This window comes from Alexandromys fortis, unplaced genomic scaffold (genome assembly GCF_014885135.2).
Source record: "Alexandromys fortis isolate MF-2015 unplaced genomic scaffold, M_Fortis_MF-2015_v1.1 scaffold_133, whole genome shotgun sequence".
Lineage (NCBI taxonomy): Eukaryota > Metazoa > Chordata > Mammalia > Rodentia > Cricetidae > Alexandromys > Alexandromys fortis.
This window is the reverse complement of record NW_026068030.1, coordinates 1,191,552-1,212,176: the sequence shown is the minus strand read 5'-3', so window position 1 is coordinate 1,212,176 and position 20,625 is coordinate 1,191,552. Positions and strand designations below refer to the sequence as shown.

Here is a 20,625-nt window from a genome sequence, read left to right as displayed (position 1 = left end):
GTATAACCCCAGCAGCACAGACATTAAGGGCAACATTGAATAAATGGAACCTACTAAAGCTGAGAAGCTTCTGTAAAGCAAAGGACACTGTCACTAAGACAAAAAGGCAACCTACTGACTGGGAGAAGATCTTCACCAACCCCTCAACAGACAAAAATCTGATCTCCAAAATATATAGAGAACTCAAGAAACTAGACTTTAAAATGCTAATTAACCCAATTAAAAAATGGTAGCAATGCTCTTAACCACAAAGTCCCCTTCAGGATTTTTTTCTTTTTGACAAAATGATTATAATGCTATTGATTTCTTGCTTTTTCTGGTATTCTGGATTATTGGCAGGTCCTATAGTTGTTCCTTTGAAAGCAACCACTTTTAATTTTTCCACATTCTAATTGTTTATTGACCTTTTCTAACCTTTTATGCTCTGTAATAGTAAACAAACACAATTTTGACCTAATTCTTTGTTCTTTCAAGTCCAGTCATTTATTTGTAGCTACATCTATTTGTATGCTTCTCAAATATACAGGAAGTATTTTCAGTTCATTCCTGTACTACACGCTTTGTAGATATTTCAAGTTCAATTCCAATGACACATTAAATATTACTTTTAAAATTTATATTATTGCTAATGTCCTGCATTATTAGGATACTACTTCTTTTTCTATTGCTTCTTGAATTTTTTGAAATTATAAATATATAATAATTATATCATTTCCTCTTTCCTATTCTTTCCTCCAAGCCCTCCCTTGCTTTTTTTCAAAACTATGGCCTTTATTATCCGTCATTCTTCATATACTTATATTGTTGAATACAGTCTCAACATTGTCAACATCTTATTGAACATATAACCTCTAAATTTACTTTTCTTTGTACCCACAGTGTGTGTTGCATAATTAGTAATAAGGTTTGTTTTATATGATGACATATTCTTTTCATTACCTTATCTTTTCCTGTTTCTAATAGTGAGAAGGCTTCCAAAATAGTTTTTCTTATCACTAAGCAATTATTTGATTTCTATAATTGAGGAGTACTTTAATAAAACTTGTGGATTCCCACCAGCTTGATTGCATTCTTTATAATATATAAAGTTCATCATAGGACATTAGAGGCAACTCATTCTCAAGTCACATCCCAGCTTCAAGAACCTGTTTGTTCTTGAACTTTCCTTCTAATAAAATTCAGAAAATAGCATTACCAATGTTTTGTTTAGTGTTGTCTGAATACTTGAATAAACACGCTTGGTAGTCTTTGTGATAACATATATATATATAGTTTTACATTAGAAAGATCAAAGTGAGTTGGGATGTAATAAAAAAAATAACACAAATGAGTGTGAATGAGTGTGATAGCATACACCAGCACTCCTGAGTGACATCAATTCCTGACAATGGTAGGAGAGTATAAAACCAGCAGCTATCAGACTCTGTCATATCAGCACTACATATATTTTTTCCTATGAAGTTTTTCTTTTTTTTAATTTTTTTAATATTTATTTATTGCGTGTGTGTGTCCAGTCAGGAGACAACTTGTGAGGTTCTTCTTTTCACCATGTGAGTCCTAGGAGTTGAACTCAGGCTACGAGGGATAATGGTAGGTGCTTCCTATGAAGTTTTTCTATTTTCATTTTTCAAACAATCTTTTTTTTTATTTTACATGCCAGTCCCAGTTCACCCTCCCTTACCTCCTCTCTCTTCTCCCACCTTCTGCCCACTCCATCCCTATTCATTCCTCAGAGAGGGTTAGGCCTCCCATGGGGAATCAGCAAAGTCTTTTATATCATTTTGAGGTAGGACCAAGGCCCACCGCCCTGTATCTAGGCTCAGCAAGGTATCCCTCCATAGACAGTGAGCTCCTAAAAGCTTGTTTATGCAGTCCCACTATTGCCTAGAGTCTTTCACTTCTTTGGTTAGTGTTACCCCAAGATATTTTATATTATTTGTGGCTATTGTGAAGGGTGATGTTTCTCTGATTTCATTTTCAGGTTCTTTATCATTTGTATATAGGAGGGCTCCAATTTTTTTTTTTGAGTTGATCTTATGTCCTGCCACATTACTAAATGTATTTATTAGCTATAGGAGTTCCTTGGTAAAGTTTTTGAGATCGATTATATATACTATCACATCATTTGCAAATAGCAAATGTTTGGCTTCTTCCTTTCTAATTTTAATCCCCTTTATCTTCTTCTGCTGTCTTATTGCTATAGCCAAAACGTCAAGAGCTATGTTGAGAACTATGAGAGAGTGGACAGCCTTGTCTTGTTCCTGATTTTAGGGGAATTGCTTTGAGTGTCTCTCCATTTAATTTAAACAGGCACTACTGTTGTCTGTTGGCTTGCTGTATATTGCTTTTATTATGTTTAGATATGTTTATTGTATCCCTGATGTCTTCAAGACTTTTATCATGAAGTGGTGTTGGATTTTGTCAAATGCTTTTTCAGCATCTACTGAAATGATCATATGGTTTTTTCTTTCAGTTTGTTTATATGGTGGATTACATTGATAGATTTTTGTATGTTGAACCATCTCTGCATCTCTGGGATGAAGCCAACTTGCTCATGGTGGATTTTTTTTTTTTTTGATGTGTTCTTGGATTCAGTTTGATAGTATTTTGTAAATGTACCACATATATTTATCCAGTTTTCAGTTAATGGGCATCTATGTTGTTTCCAGGTAATAGCTATTACAAATAATGCTGCTATGAACATAGTCGAGCATGCGCCCTTTTGGTATGAGTTTGCATGATTTGGGTATATGTCCAAGAATGGTATCACTGGGTCTTGAAGTAGGTTGATTTCCAATTTTCTGAGAAACCATCATACTGATTTCCAAAGTGGCTGTTCAAGTTTGCACTCCCACCAGCAATGGATGAGTGTTCCTTCCCCCTTACTCTACATCCTCTCCTACATAAGCTATCATCAGGGTTTTTTATCTTAGCCATTCTCCCAGGTTCAAGATGGTATTTCAGAGTTTTTTGATTTTTATACCCTGATGGCTAAGGATGTTGAACAATTTCTTAAGTGTTTTTTGGCCATTTGAGAGTCCTTTGTTGAGATATCTCTGTTTAAATCTGTACCCCATTTTTAAATTGGATTATTTGGTATTTTGATATCTAGTTCTTTGTATATTTTGGAGATCAACTCTCTCTCCGATGTGATGTTGTTGTAGCTAGTTTCCCATTCTGTAGGCTGCGGTTTTGTCTTATTGAACATGTCCTTTGACTTCCAGAAGTCTCAGTTTCAGGAGGTCCCATTTATTAATTGTTGCTCTTAGTGTCTGTGTTACTGCACTACTGGTATTATATTCAGGAAGTGGTCTCTTGTGCCAATGCTGGATCTTTACTAAGGTTGAGTATTCATAATAAAAGCATTTATCGCCTCCAAAAAAAAGTTTCCTTTTATTGTGAACTCTTTTCATTATACCTTCCTCAGAGAAATGATGTGTGAGAGACAGACATTCTGAACAAAGTACGCCTTGTTGATAAACAATCTCTACAGAAAGGAAGGTTTGCTAGAGTAACTGTCATTGCAGTCCTCCTTTGTGTACATGGAGCTTATGATGCAGACACAGATGATAAGTGGGGACTGTTTATCTTTGTGTGTGTTTTACTCTTTTTCTTTTCTTTTAGGAAATTTGAAATATTGCCTTGTGATTCTTAATCAGCCTTTGGACACATCCTTTCGTCATCTTTGGAAAAAAGGTAATCTTAATTCGCATTTAATTGTCTTTGAGACTGAATAACATGACTGGCACCCAATTCCATATACCCCCCCCCCCAAAACAAATAGACAAGCCCCTGAAAAAACCAAACAGGCAGACAAATAAATCAAAAGAGAAAAACGCAGCACACCCAGTTCATAAAAATATAAAACCAGAAACTGTATGATATATAAATAATGACCAATAAGACAAAAACATGCCCAGACAAAGCAATATGAGACAAAAGCTCTATAGAAATAACATTGAGTTTGGTTTGTCTTAGCCATCTACTGCTCGTCATGGGACCTACATTTAAGTGTAATTAATACACACAGTGAGCCTCCACTGGTGAAAGTTGGTTTTTCCTTTGTGAGCAGATGCCAACTGAAGATACCTTTTTGGTTAGGGATGAAAGCTTGTATCTTCTTATACCTCTTAGTGCTGGGATCCCATCTGGTTTAAACCTATGTAAGACCTATGCATTATTTCTTTCTTTTTAATTTAAAAAGATTAAAATTTAATTGCATCATTTCTCCCCTCCCCCTTTTACCTTCAACCTCTCCCAAGCCAACTTCCTTTCTAATTCATGACTTCTTTTTCTTTATTGCATACTGAATCCCAGCCCACTCTAGTGTACATTGTACTCCCCTCAGGCCATTTCCACAGCCTTTCTAATGCAATGACCCCTTATATTAGATCCCAGTAGCCTGACCTGGCTTCATTCTGGAAATCTTAAAGTTATTCACTGAGCTTCTTCTGTGCAGGTGTTGTTTTCTTATAGACTTTCTCTGCCCAAGGCTTGGAGCTTTGGGCAATTTCTTTCTCATCAAAGGAACTTCCCTAGGAACTGCCTCACACCTTGTCCTCTTTCTCTCAGCTAGTACATTTAGCTCCGGGAGGAAGAGGGCAGGTAGCAATGTTTCATTTCCAGCTCAAATGTACACAACAGATACTTCTGAAGTTTTAGTCTCTGAGTTCTTTGCATCAGAACTTGCTACTGTACATGGCATGTGGTGGACTATCAAAGAAAGTTCCTCATCCCTTTTTGCTCATGCATATTTGCATCATGTCATTTGTCTGTTTCACAGTGGATGTCATTCCTTGCTTTTGTGTTTCTTTGTGTTCCCGACTGTTCATGCAATGGAAATGATTACTTAATATTTAATTACATATGTATTCAGAAACTTTATTGTTTTCATTCAACTACCTATGCCAAATAATATCTTATACTTAATTTAACTGCTACCAAATCATGGTTGTGTATCATTGCTCTACAATATTAATTTACTAAAATTAATTTAGTAAAATGTAAGCCATGTAAATTCATAGTCCAAGAGCTAGTATCCTAATAAAAGTTACTCTTAGCATTATATAGTAATCCTAAAGCGATATTTTTTGATTAATGTTTTTTTATTGATATTTATTGAGCTCTACATTTTTCTCTGCTCTTCTCCCTGCCTCTCCCCTCCCCCCTTCAACTCTCCCCCAAGGTCTCCATGCTCCCAATTTGCTCAGGAAATGATATTTTTTATGGAAGCTTATTTGTTTGTTTGTTTGTTTAAGGATAAAAAGGAGGATGTTAGGAAAGAACTGGCTTCACAGAGTTGTCCATCGACCTCCACATGTATACTGTGGCATGTGTCCTCCAGATCTAATGAGCAAATAAACAATTAATGGCCACTGAGGGAGCAAGAATTGGTTTTCTTGAGGGACAAGTTCCCTGATAGACTATATAGTCCCAAATGGTCAGCTTAAACATATGCATATATATGGAATGAATGCTGAAGAATCAGGATATAAATATTAAAAGTTATACAATATTTTAAAGGAAAATATATTCAAAAAGGTTATTGTATTTCAGATGTTACTATTAAGAAAGTGAAAAGACGACCCACACATGGAAAGAATTATTTGCCAACTTTGTTTATGAGTGGGACAGTGTCTTAGTTACTTTTCTGTTGCTGTTACCCAGGCAATTTATAGAAGAGTTTATTGAAGACTTATAGTTTCGGAAGGTGAATCCTTGGCCATGATGGCTGGGAGCATGGCAGCAAGCATGTAGACATAACGCTGAAGCCATAGGAGTTATTTAAGAGCTCACATCTTGAGACAGCAACCATAGACAGAGAGAAAGAGAGACAGAGAAAGCTAACTGGAAATGGTGTGGGATTTTCAAACCTCAGAGCCCACGCTTCTCCAAGAAAGCTGTAGCTAGTAATCCTTAGAAACAGTTGTACCAACTGAGTACCCAGTATTCAAATTCTGAGCAGAGGAGGCCATTTCATTCAAACTTACACAGATGAACACATGCCTAGAGCATATGAAGAACTCTAACAGTTGAATAATGAAAGTAAGATGTAAACCAATTAAAAAAAAACTTAACAACAAATCTGAGTAGACATTTACCATGGAAAATATGCAAATGCCCAACTTGTTCATGCTCATGAAAAGATGGTCAGCATTGTAAAAGTCTGAATGGCTGTGAGATAACATGTCACACATACGGAATTCTGTTGAGAATAAGAGCTGGAGATTGTTGAAAAGTCAGCACTCATATACACTGCTGATAGAAATTTCAGTGGTGGAGTAACTTTTGGAAACCACTTGAAAGTTCCTTAGAGCTATCGCTCGACCTATTTCTATTCCAAGATTCAAGCACAAGAGAAATGAGCGTCCATGTTCACATGAACATCCATATTGTTCAACTACAATAAAACAATGAGGCACTAATATGTAAAAAATTGATGAAACTTGAACATAGTCATCTAAGTGAGGGGATTCAGGCACAAAAGACACCTTACAACTCAATTACAATTAAATACCCCAAACTGTCAAATCTACAGAGATAGGAAATACATTCATGCATGCTCAAGACCATGGGGTGGGGAATTAGAGAGTAATTTAATGTTACTCTCATGTTGATAACTGTTCATAAGCCAATTTTATGGTAGTTGAACATTTTTTAAATTTTCTAAAAAGATGGATCATATGCCTCAGTGTGTTGTCTTGTATATATGAATTATATTTTAGTAGGGTGTTCAAAAACAGGCAGTAGGCAGTAAAGCATGGTGTAATCTCTTCTAGTCTTTCATAACAGTGAGATGATCACATCCTTATGAGAGTTAGCATATCATGGTTTGAAGACTCTGTCTTCATTTTTGGGGATACTCTTACAGCAAATTTCTCAAATCTATCATGTAGCAGAGAACTTTGGACTCGGATGGTATGGAGAGGTGATCTGAAATCCATATTTCCAATAGATTTGTTTGCTGATTTATTTATTTATTCATTAAATAATACTGTTCTGGTGTAATTTGCAAACCAGTGCTTTAGATTTGAAGAGGACATAGTTTAATTCTTATTTTAAGCGCACCTCTTACTAGCTGGTAAGATTGTAGCTCAACTAAAATTCCAAAGAACACTAGATATTATCTGTCTCTTATGCAAAAGAAAATAACATTTGTAATATTATATTTGAAATGTTCTCTTTTGTTTTCTGAATACTTCCTTCACCCCCTCTTCATATAAAGGTTGGTGTTTCACTGTCAAATTTTATTTACTATCTAGTGGTCAAATCTTTGTTCTTTAACATTTACAGTAATTAATTACTCCTTTGGGAATATTCTTGGAACACTAAAAAGTCTAGTACTGCCTGAAAGAAAATACTTGATACAGAAGATCACACTTCTTTTTTCATAGTATGATAGATTTAGGAAGCTGGTAGAAATGTCTGTCGTTACTGGTTTTTGTGTACTTCCCGAATCGTAATATTTATTGTTTTAATTCTCAGATCAAAGAGTTACTTTAGTTTACTTTAATTAGACCATTCTTGTTTGAAATATTTTTTGCTAAGGGTAATATTTCTGTGGAAGAGTGTGAGAGGCATTCATTATGAGCATTAAAATCTTAATTAAAGAAACTAAATTCTGAGGAAGTTTATCTTCTTGATTTAAACAAAATGTTTCAAGAAAAGGAAATATCCTTAGGAGCCTGCCACTACGAAGCCCTTAAGCCTCTTGTCTGATGTTATGCTGTGAATTAGTGATCATACAAAATGCTTATTAAGTTACTAAATAGATGAGCTAAATAGATCTTGCAGATCTGGGATTATACAGGAGAAAGATAAGATCCTTTCCTTGAAGGAATTTGTAGTTATGGAGTCTGACCAAAGGGATTTATACAGCACTTGGGACTTGATCAATGAATTGGCCAGGATTATGAAAAGGGAGTTTGAGAGGCAGGAAACAAAGCCTCTTCCCTTAAGCATTTATAATCTGTAATGCAAATGGGACCCAGCACAAAAATAAGCCCCTGGATGCCAGCAGTGTTGTGTAATGGAGCCTATGAACTACTAGAATTCTAAGAGGAACTTTGGGAATGGAGACCTATGTGAATACACACATGTCATGTGTCCATTCAAAAACTTCCACAGGCAGAAACGTCATTGCTGATAATGAATTGAAAGGAAATAAAAAAGTAATGTTTCAAACTAAAACAGAAAAAAAACTCACCAGTGATATGTAAAGTTCTTTATTTTATTATGCTGTGTGTAAGAGAACAGCTGCTACGTACCAAAGTTAGGAATCTTGTCTGATGCTAGCCACAATAGTCCCCTCCCTTGCCTATTGTATTATAAAGAAAATTTCACGTTAGACTTTGGTAGATATCACAAGCTTGGGAACTTGTTTGGAAAACCAGAAAAGCCTATAAGCCAAAAAGAGGCAGATTATATAAAGAGTATTTTATACTATTAAAGTAAGTATTCCTCTAGGATTAAGAAGTCTGTTTTATAAAGAGAGACAGAAATGCAATAAAAATATAATGAAATATTGTAGGTTAGAGAATGCTAGAAACCACCCACAACCTCAGTCTTATCTTCCTCATTTGAGCAATAGAACAGCTTCAAATCATAACAGCCTGAGCAAATTTCATTTGAAATGTCTGTTCTTAGCCAAAACTTGTGTTGTCTCTTCCTATGAGTAGCAAAGGTAATGTGTGGAAGAGTGTGCTTAGCATCTTTACAATTATCTGCTGAAAACACTTTTTGTTTGGTGTACACTTGCCTTATGCAGGATGCTGGTTCATTTATGTATTCTAAACTGCACTCAGGTTTCTGTGAGTACTTTATTACACTAATGCAATTTGTTTCAGCTGGCTCTTACAACATTTAGTGCATAAAAATACGACTCTTAGACTTATCCAATTTTTGTGTTTCTTTATTTTTGTATGTGTGCACATATGTGTGTGACAGTACCTGTGGAGGTCAGAGGACAACCTGAGTAGTTCATTCCTTCCACCGTATGGATTTCTGAGATCAAACTTAGACTGTAGGGCATGGTGGCAAACACCCTTAATGCCAAGTCATCTTGGTAGCACAGTGTAGCGAGATCAAAATAAGTTGTTTTTTATTATTTTTTACATATATCCTGTATGTACAACATTTTGTCCCTTTCTCTTCTTCCATCTCCTCCCATCCCACCTCTATTTCTGGCCTCTTTGTACATTTTTTTTAAAAGATATATACTTTTTAAAGTGTATTTGTTAACAGTATATAAGTTGATATATAGACTAGATAGATAGTCCCATACATGATAAAATAATCTAATGTTAATATATAACCTATATATATACTTTGATGCACACACAATGTGCACTGAATGCAGCCAGAAACCCTAGCTGAAAAGTTAAGATGGAGAGAGAACAATAAAATCAATAAAGATCCCAGACATATACCTCTAGCTTCTACATGCAGGAACACATTGTACATATTTATATACCCATAGGAATGCATGTACACATCTCATGTGCATATACCTGTGCCTGTATTTATGCAAGCGCTCTCTCTCTCTCTCTCTCTCTCTCTCTCTCTCTCTCTCTCTATCTCTCTATCTCTCTGTCTCTCTCACACACACACACGATAGAAATAGGCATTTTAGAGAATAAAAGTAATTCAAATGAATTTCAACATAAGAAAGGATGATAAATTTACCTTAATTGTGCAATTGCAAGTTAATGCTACATGAGGTGTTATTTTCGTGTGATTACACTGACAGACATGGGAGAACAAAGTGAATACTGCTGGAGCATAGGAGACAGGCTCATCTCCTGGGTACTGGCAGGTGAAAATAATTGTTCTTTTTATTCTTGGACTTCTTTCAACATGAAAACCAGTCTTTCATTTTATAATCTCAGCTGCTATAATTCTCTGGCTTAATTGAAATATGAGTCAGTACATGGAAAAAACATATTCATGTATTTTTGCATGTGTGTATAGACACATTTGTACATAAAAGGATATTCACTGTAGCTTTTTAATAGAAGAGGAATATTGGAAAACAAAGAAATGCCTATGTGTTATTGAATAGTATCACAATATAGTAAAAACTATGTTATAGAATGTCATGACATTTTGAAAAAAATTAAAAATATACCCTCTATACAGGGTTATCAGTGAGATATTGTTTATGGAAAAATAAGCAAGATACAAAAACATTCCCTTTAGCTTTTTCACCTTTTTTAAAACAAAGGCACTGAAGGCTACATTTCTATGAATGTGTTAGTGTTATGTGCATGTGAAAATTTATGTCTGTATGCAACAAGGGGCAGCTTACATCGCAGTATTTTCTTGGAAAAGGTTGAATGGGGAAAATGAACTGTTTGTGAGCATAGAAAGGAGAGAGAACAAGCAAAAAAGAGTGAACTATAGCATATTTAAAAGTATTTACAATGTGAACAGATTTGTAATGTTTTGCGACATTTACGTAAACTAATGGGAACAAGCAGATATTGCTAGTCTATATCTCACAAAAATGAATTTTAGCTCAGTTAATCATAAGAGATGTAAGTCAGTTCATTCTGATCAATGACACATCCACCAGGAAGACATTATTGAAATTCTAAGCATATATGCAAAACTCATGTGCACTCAGTTTCATAAAGCAAACACTACTAGGCATTAAGCCATGGAAAATCCAATACAGTAATAGTATGTGAGTTCAGCACCCCACATTCATCACGATCAGGTGATGTAGACAAAAGTAAACAGAAAGAAAACCAGTAGTGTTAAATTGCATCATAGACCAAAATGCACATAATGCTAGCTATAGAATATTTCACTGAGGCAAGGCAGAATATACATTCTCCTCAGCAGCCCATGGAAATTTTTCTAAATATGTTACATGTAGGGACATAAAGCAACTGTCAACAAATTTAGGAAATTTTAAATAAATATATGTATCTTAATCTGACCACAAGAGAATAAAAACAAGCAGGAAGACCAATGGAACTGTATCGAAGACTTGGATATCAATCCACACACCTCAGTAGCAAAAGAAATTCCAGTAATCCAGTAGATTATTTTTGACTACTCTCATTTCACCACAGGTGGTTGTGTCTGGTGGCCTTTAAATGACATGCACTCAATATATTGGCTTCTGCCTTGATCAGTAAGGGTTTACTCAGGGCTTAGTTGTGAGCATCTCTTTATCCTGTAGAGGTGCTCACATGTCTTCCCAAAACTTTGATTGCCTTTCCCTAGAGTTAGTGATGCAAGAGACTTTGGAGAAACGTCCTTCATGCCCAGTTTCAGAAGCTACATGCATTATAATATTTGTTAGGAGTGAGTCTCTAAGTGGAGTCCACCTTTAAAGAGAGGGAAGTCAGCCTCTGTCTTTTGAAACTACAGAAGTAGACATCAAGGAAATTTGCAGGCTGCAAATTCAACCTGGAAAATGTGAGTAAAAATGGTTAAGGTTATATAATAGAATTTAACACCCAGTGTCTTCTGAATAACCTTACAAATGAGTTGTGATTTTCATGTTCTATGCATCATTGTTTTCTGCTCTATTGGTACCATTGCTACTGAAGAACTTCTATAAGAGTAGTATAGTGATTCCTAGATCTCCACGCTGCTGTCATCACAAACTGTGAGCTGGTGCCAGTGTTTTCTTTGTCTTCTTCTTATGTGCCGATGGCAGGCTTTCAGTAAAGGCCAAGATTTGCTTTCCTCCCTCAGTTCTCAAAATGATTATAGATTGAAATGGTAAACAACTGTCCTGATCCACATGTTTAGGATATTTAGGATATTCTAGAATATTTAGAATATTTAGGATATTCTAAAGTCAGAATACCTAATGGCCCAAATATTCTTCTTGTTACCCTGTGGTGTAACAATATTATTCTTGCTGACACAGCATTCTCTTCCTTTGGTTACAGTTTCTTGCTTTGTGAGGAAGAACTTGTTCTTTAGCCCTCTTATTTATTTTTTCTTTATCCCTTTACCTGTCATAGAAAATACCAATCATTGTAATTTCGTTCTGGCTATTGAGGTAAATTCTTTAAGGTATACCTGGATATTATCCCCTGGCTACTATGATTGACTCCAGGATGGGCACATGATCTGGACTATTTTTTTTCTTTCTTTCTCTCTCTCTCTCTCTCTCTCTCTCTCTCTCTCTCTCTCTCTCTCTCTCTCTCTTTCTCTTTCTCTTTCTCTCTCTCTCCCCATCCATCCATCCATCCATCCATCCATCCATCCATCCATCATCTATTTATCTATCAGATTTTCTGAGTGGCCTGAAAGTCACTATGTAGTTCAGACCAGCTTTGAACTTGAAGCAATCCTCCTTCTTGGGATTACTAGGCAAGCTTGCTCAGTTGGTACTCCTTGGATTGCATTTTTAAATGGAAGGCATTCACGCCAACTTCTTTCTACCATTATCTTTATATTTGAAAACTGACTGAGTCTTCTTCCTTACAACTGTTGTTTATGCTTACTGAGGGCCAGAGGCTGCAGCAGAAAGCTGTGAAACTTTTAAAGGGAATTTGTAAATAAATCTGCCTACTTTGCCTAAGGTATTTTGAGTTAAGACTCTTTTCTAGCCTATTAAAATTTAAAATATAATTTCAGTCTCTTGGTATACTGTCTTGAGGGTGAAATCTTTACACAGAAATCACATCAACCATGAAAACTGATAGGACTTCTGTTTTATGGCTTTATTTGTAACCAACCCCATTTCTTTCTATTTTTATGAAAAAAATATTTCCTAATTATAAAAAACAGGTAACATATGCAAGAGTTGATGACTGAACAGTGGGGGCTGAGCATGAGGAAGCTTTACAGAAGAATACAGTGTAAAAAGGAGCTCATCGGGACAGACCTGAGCGGAAACTGCTCTAGCTAGAGAACAGAACATAGGCCTAAGGACTACTAGCTTGAAACCTAAGCATTTAGAAGGAAACATGGACAATATGCCAGTATTCAGAGATGAATGTCACAGTGCTGGTAAATTGCTGTGCAGATGATTGGCACTCACTGCTTGTAAGTAGGAAAGGGGGTGGAGCAGGAAGAGGCACACCCTGGGCATCTTCCTCTACCTTTTTTGGTTTGTCTTTTTAAATTTTCTTTTACTATATTTTTTGCATTTTTGCTGCAATCTCCCTTCTTCCTCCCCTTTTAGTCCCTCACTCCTCCACTATGGTTCCCTCCCCCACAATCCTCTCCTCCTCCATTTCTCTCCAGAAAAAGGCAGGCCTCCCATGGATCCATTTCTTACATTCATTTTTTCATTTTAAGTGAAGATTCTTTTCTCTGTGCGTTCCAAGAACATTTTGCTTTTAATTATGGAAAGAAAGAATCTCTTGGAAACTGAGTTTTGATATAAAGCTTCTAAAGATCGCCATCATTGTAAAATTGTTAGGAATTTGAAATTAGTCTCCAGGAAAATGTGTAAGACTTTGGAACCTCTTAGGAGTTCATACAGTTTACCTCCTGAGAGTCAATGTAGATGTAAATTTCATTGGTAATATGTATTTGCAGTTTACCAAAACTTCAATAACTATACATTACTGAAATGGTACCTTTTATTTTACTTGCTTCGATTTTTTTGAGCATTTTGATATTATACATTTATTTTTAAGGTTTTGTCTCTGTACTTTGTTTCATTTGGAATAAGTTTAAATGATGCTGTGTTTTAGATATTGTTTTTCATGTATTCGTTTCTAAAATGTAGAATTGTGATTAATTGTTTTATGTAGGTGAAGAAAGCCTGATTTCAAAAGCGACTCTTATTCCATACTGAATAAATAAACCATACAAGAGTTCTTACTTAGGAAAAATCTTTAATCCTCTTACAGCTCTTTAAAGATTTTATATAGTGTTCAAACACGTACAAACCATTTAAAGTATAATTTTGTTTTGGAAAATTTTTTGCAAAATTATACTAGTCTTCAGAAAATGGTTTTTTAAGGAAATGAGTTGATTCAGCATACATAATTATATGTGTGTGTGTGTGTGTGTGTGTGAGCATGTGTTATAATATAGGCAGGACAAATAATTTAAGTTGATTTCTTCTATACTACTTATTTAGATTAAATATTTTTGGATTTTTTTTCACTTGACTTCAAAAAGTCCTCTTGATCTGTTTTTGTCTCAAATATTATTCAAGGGCTCTACTTCTTAGAAGACATTCATCATAATAATTTGAACATCTAGTTAATGGCATTAGAATGAATTATACATACTGACTTATTCAGTTATCTGTTTAACATATGTATATATTAGCCAAGGTAAATAAAGACACACAGATTCCTATCTGATGTCCTCCAGTAGATTTATATGTGTTTTTTTTTCCTAGACCCTAAGGCTGACTAGTAACTTTGTTATTCTCTGATAAGACCCACATTGGTTGGCCAGTGTTGACTTTGTTGCTATCCACAATATTCACGATCACCGCTCACGGGTCGCAGAGTTATGGCATCATAAATAAGGGTGCACAGAAGAAAGAAGATAGAGCACATGGTTTATTTTCATTCATTTTTAGCTATCAACTAAATTACTGCTGTCAGAGGAAAGTGGAATTTAATGGTCATCCTTAACAAGTTTAGAGGAAAATCTGTGCAGTTTTGCTTCTGCCGTGTTGTATTTTGTGGTTACAGCACATTTGATAGATAATAATGATGATTCAATAATGATGTTTTATCATTGAAGATTGGGCATGGGAGAGTTTTTTATTTAATCCTTCCAAGCTATTAACAGTTTGACAAGGGTGAGAGACACTGACTGATGCCGTGCAGAGGCTGTGTTTGATGTTTTCAGTGTAGGGATAGAGGAAAGTCACAAGCATCTCCTGTCTAATTCAGGCCCTGGCAGGTGATGTTTGTTTCTTGCAGTATGTTTATTGAATCTCTGTCCAGTTTCATTTTGCATGCATGTGTTGAGGATGAGAAATGCAAACAGTTAGGATTATATAAAGTATATATTTTATTTAGTATCTCTTTTTATTAAAAGTGCCTCTTTATTAAAAAATATTACTTTAATTTTGTTTTACTTGGAAAATCCTCATCTTTCAAGACTCAACAAATGTGGGAAATCTCAGAATCCTTTGAGCAGCAACAGTAGAAAGTTGTGCCCTTTCAGATAAGATGAGCTGTGTCGCTGTGGCTGCCAGGCCTTCTCTCTGCTCAGGAGCTTCCCCACCCCCCACCCCCTTACTTGTCTTGTGTGCATGCATAGCATCCCTCCTGGCTCATTCCCCTACTGCTCCTCAGGTTATTTCATAGCATCCCTCCTGGATCATTCCCCTACTGCTCCTCAGGTTGTTTCTTTTGTACGTGGAAAGCCAATCAACATTGACGTTTGGCTATAGACTGTTTCAGTGATGTCTTCTAACACCTTTAAATGTAATAAATCTGTAACTGCCTCATTTTGGCTAATTCATGAGGTGATAATACTGTGGGCAAATGAGTGTTTAGAGATTGTTTTTAAGGAAGTGAAGCTTCACTTTATCTACTGAAAATGAAATCAGTCCCAAGAAAGTCCACAGAACTCTGTTATACTTGCGGTTTGGGTGTATGTTAACAAGTTTCCTTGTGTTACATGTGCAGCTAGGGTAAAAAAGAAAAAAAAAATGGATGCTCAGCATGGACTGGTAAACGTATTGATAGTGATTCATGTACGATTCTGCTGATAACTTTTATCCAAGATATAATAGGAATAGTTAAAGTTAAGCAAAAATAAAAATATTTCCCTTTTCGATAGGGAAAGGTATAAACTTGTAGTCACTGCTTAGAGATTTGAACTGATTTTAGATAAATACAATAGCAAATGATCACTTGCCCCTTGGCGGCTAGAATTGAGGTGTTAAGCATGCTCATGTGGCTGGTGAGCCTTGCTGTTTCCATAGCTTGGACAGCCACACGACTGACTCTTTGTCAGTCCATTTCCCCCCAGGAGCCACTCAGAGCATTGTTGAAGTGTGTTAATGTTGTGTATTCTTGATAAAAAAATTATTTGAGTAAAGATTTTGTTCTAAGTTTAGAGAGTCTTATTATTGTTTAAGACTAGTAAAGAATATTTAGCCTTCACTGCATTAATCTGAGTAGATATAGCTAGTTTTAGCTATACACTAATAGCTGAGATATTCTCATAGAACCTCTTGTTTATTTATGGGAAATGAAGAAGATGAAGATCATTAAAAAGAGTTATAGAAGCCTAGTCATCGTAGTGCACACCTTTAATCCCTGTACTTGGGAGACAGAGGCAAATGGATCCTTGTGAGTTCAAATCTGGTCTGGTTTACAGAGCAAGTTCCAGGACAGCCAGGGATACAATAAGAAACTATTTTGGAAAATAAATAAATAAAAGATAAACAAAGACAAAAAAGCCATAGGAGCATATGCAGAGTAAGTAAGTTAGGTAAAATACAAAGGTGATCAGGGGATGCTTTCTGCAAAGATCACATTTAAGTTAGTCTTCACAGTGGAGGAATCTAGCCAGACAAATCTGAAAAGCAAGACCCCCCCCTCCGCCCCTTACCTCTCATAATCCTTGCCATGAATTCATGGGAACAAAGGTCTGGAAAAGGCAGCAATGTTTGGTGTATCTGAGAAGCAAGAGGCAACAGAGTTTGAGTGGTTCGATGAGAGTACTCCCACAGGCTTATATATTTGCATGCTGAGTCCTCAGTTTGATGAACTATTTGCAGGATTAAGAGGTGTGGTCTTGTTGGAGGAGGTGTGTGCCTGGGGTGGGCTTTGAGGTTTCAAATGCCTATGTTCTCTGCCTGTTGTTACACAGAAGTTAAAACTCTCAGGTATTTCTCCAGCACCATGCCTGTTGCCATGCTCTCCACGATGACCATGATGCACTAACCCTAGTCTAAAACTGTGAGCAAGCCCCCACTTAAATGTTTTCTTTATAAGAACTGCCTTGCTCATGGAGTCTCTTCACATCAATAGAACAGTAACTAAGACAACAGTGAATAATGCAAATATGTGTTTCTTGGTCAAGTCATAGAAAGAAAGCCTCTTTGCATGTATTTACCACAAGTCATATGTAGTGTTTCTGAAATTGCTTAAAGTCATTACTTGTGCACACTGTTCCTCACATTCTCAGTTAAATCCCAAGGTCGAGCCGCTGTAATTCTCAGAGTTCACTTCAGTGTTACTGTTCTCATTGATAAAGACTCTGAGAGATTGTGTGTCCAAAATTGCAGATCTACTATTATTTACTAAGGAAAGCCTTAAGAAATTCATACATCCACATTTTTGTAGAAGCAGCAATCTTAGCATCTTGTATTCAATGAACGCCATGGCTGTGATGGTACAATGTCACAGATGGCAAACAATTTATAATGTCTTCCATGTGCCATTTGGCTCTGAAATCATTCTGTAGACTGGCTCATTTAAGTCTTAGACTGAGGAGTACGTGATCTCAAGAGTCTCATGTGACAGATGAGGAAATTGAGGTTAAGAGAAGTTAAATGACTGGCTCCATGTCACACAGCAACACCGAGGATGCATGGCAGATATGAGATTCAGCCCTAATTTATAAGAATCTTCTCCAAATAAAACTGTTAGGCTTTTAGTAAATAATTTCCTCTAGATTTTTTTAACTAATTAAATAAATATTTATTATAAATATGCCAGAGTTTTACATGAAAAACAGCTTCAAGGCCATCCTTATATGTTCTATTGGAAAATATACATGGTGCTTGCAGTGATTTACAGATGTGCAAAAAGAGTTGTAAATTGTAGCATCTAAGGAGTTATAGCTGCGCCGTATCCCAGTACTCATCTAGGCTGCGCAGGCAAGCTCCCAGTATTTCACGACGAAATAGGAAGCCAGCTGAAATGATTTTAGGATGCCAATACAAGACTGAATGAGTCTTTTTAGTTCCATTTTAGTAGAAGCAGATCTTTTTATATTTTATTCTTTGAAGATCCCATGTATGTATACGATATATCGTTATTTGAAAAGTTAGTAATTATAGTAAATAAGGGATTCTAGTGATGTAGTCCTCTTTCACTGTTTTTAGGCACTGACCAAATCTGCGTAGGCAAAAGGTGTAACTGTCAAACCGTCTGTCAACTTGTATGATTCACTGTTCTTTCTCAAGAGGTGAAATACTGTCAGGTGTTGCATTCAGTCATGTTTAAAATTGCAGTGCTTGGGATCCAGGGTGTTTAGCATTAAAATGTGCACCTAAAAGACAGTTATACAAAGCAAATCCTTCAGATTACCTTGGTATCTCAGTTAATCATAACATAAAAAAAGAGTCCCGAATCCACACTTTAAGGTGAATGTCAGACTCTCATGAACACAGTTGTATGTAACATTTTTAATTAGGGCGCAGTTATGAAAGATAAAATGTTTTAACTAATATCTAGAGATGTATTAGTAGCTGCTGATACTGTCAGTTTTTCCTGCAGTATTAACATATATAAGATGTATAGCGTTTGGTTGGGTGTAACACACAGCATACTGTCCATGTATCTTACTGATACTAGTCTTAACTTAAAAATCTTAGCATGTGAGTAAGTGTTGCCCATTTATTATTTCTTCTTGACATCAGCTAAAGTTTACAGCATTATGGAAAGGCAATGTTGAACAAAGCAGGATTTTATCAGTTTGTTTTTATACGTTTTTGTGTATTTATATGTAAAAATGGCAGTTAAAATTTTCCTTTTTATTAAAAATGACTTAATATGTTTTTCTCATATTTTACAGCATGATTCTTTAAACAGTATATCTGGGTAAGTCATTAGGTTCCTTTAAATGGACAAATGTGCTGAGGGAGTTTTCATTCTCGCTTGTTCCTGTGCTCCATCCATCTTTAGCTGCTAACTGGAGTTATTATTACCTCACATATACTCTTTCCCACTGGATTGTTTGTAGGCAAATACAAAATACCCTACAGTGTTTACCATAAAAGAGACATTTTTTAAAAAAAATATATTTCTAGGCCTTGTGTAGTTATGCTTTTTATTAGTAAGGTATACCTCAGCATCTTCCCTTGAAAGATGCTGAAGGGCCTCATCTGACATGCATGGATTAAGCCAGATGTCCAGCAAAGATGTGTTAACAGATGGGATTTTATGTTTTAGATATTGTGATCAAATATGCCACCCGTCTTTCATTCTACCTTTATTGCTAGAAACTGCCTCTCTTTGAGGCTTTCTCTTTCCCTTTGCCTCTTTCTTGATATGCCTTCAAACTAACTGTTTACTTTTCATTCTTTGGATGCCCTTGGTCCCCTACTGTGTCATCATTGCTTCCTCACTTCACTGCTGTCAGTCTCCTCACCTGCTCTCTCCCATGCTGCATGTCATCTGTTATATAATAGTTCTGATCAGCTTCACACCAACCTAGACACACCTGGGAAGAAGGACTCTCAACTGAGGAATTTCCTCCATTGGACTGGCCTGAGGGCATGACTGTAGGGTATTTTAACTTCATTGCTAACTAAAGTTGGAAGGCCCAACCCAGTGTGGTCAGGTAGCTGAATGTGAGCTAGTTGAGCAAGTGCTCCTAGGTGGTTTCTGCTTCAGTTACCAACTCCAGATTCCCGTCTTGGCTTCCTTTGATGGGAGGTTGAAACCTGTAATCAATTAAACCCTCCTCTCATCCCTGTGTTGCTTTTTCTCATGGTCTTTATCACACCAACAGAAAGCTAACTCTAATACACTGCTTGTAGCATTTGACATCTTTTGCAGGATCTATTGTATTACTTTCATCATATTTAAATTCATTTCCCTGATGCCAAGTTTCTCACCCAAGCTGACTGCCACCCCCTCTGTTTTCTGTCCCTTATGTGTTTTCGCTGCTCTCTTGGATACTCCTTCACAAGTGCACTACCCACTACACTCCGGCCATTATCTCTGCTTTCCCTTACATACTTTATTCAGTTTGCAAATCTATTATCTTGCTTTAATGGGCTGACTCTTTTCCCAACAGAGCCCAGCTTATTTTCATAAGTTCTTCTGGATGACTCTAGGCCAACAGTCATCTCTCCCCTTTTCAGTATTTTCTGAAGTGGCAGTAATTGACAGAGATCTTGCTCTAGCCTCACCTTAATCCCTCTGTTTTTGTGATCTCTACTGAAAGAATTCAGACAAGACTCAGAGACTATAATGTAAATATAGGTACGGTTTATTGCAGAGTAAAGTGCAGCATTCCCAAAGAATGAGCGTGAACAATGGCCAAAGGGACTGCTGCTCCATCTACAGTTTAGGCAGGTTCGATTCTGTGTGTGTGTGCGTGTGCGTGTGCGTGTGTGTGTGTGTGTGTGTGTGTGTGTGTTTTAAAGACTTTGTGATTGATATTCCTGTGCTTCTCTTGGTGATTTGTTGGTTTGTTTCACATTGCTGGTGGGTCATAGTTAGGATCCAGTCAGTGGGATCACAGGTGAGTTCCAGAAAGATGAGCAATGATAAAGCTTTTCAGCTTGCACCCATAACTTTCCTGATATTGTGCTGTTTGTACAATGGTAGCAATCAGCCAACTGTGGCCATGTAAATCTTGAGATTCAGTTTCCATCCCTCCTAATTATCTTGTTGGTACTTAGTGGCATCGTTGATGGACACTCTTTGGAGAGTATAAGCTATTGAATATTTTCAGCTTCACAAAATGTTGATCAAATCTGCAATATAA

General features: G+C 36.3%; 1 protein-coding gene across 5 annotated transcripts in view; it reads left to right on the top strand.

Moving 5' to 3' along the window:
• Nucleotides 1–20,625, top strand: part of Tpk1 (thiamin pyrophosphokinase 1) — a 337,026-nt gene that overhangs the window by 55,628 nt on the left and 260,773 nt on the right. For all 5 annotated transcript variants that reach the window (XM_050164434.1, XM_050164432.1, XM_050164433.1 and 2 more), the window contains one exon: nt 3,625–3,696. In XM_050164434.1, coding sequence (XP_050020391.1) covers nt 3,625–3,696 — 72 coding nt within the window. The remainder of the gene's footprint in view (nt 1–3,624; nt 3,697–20,625) is intronic.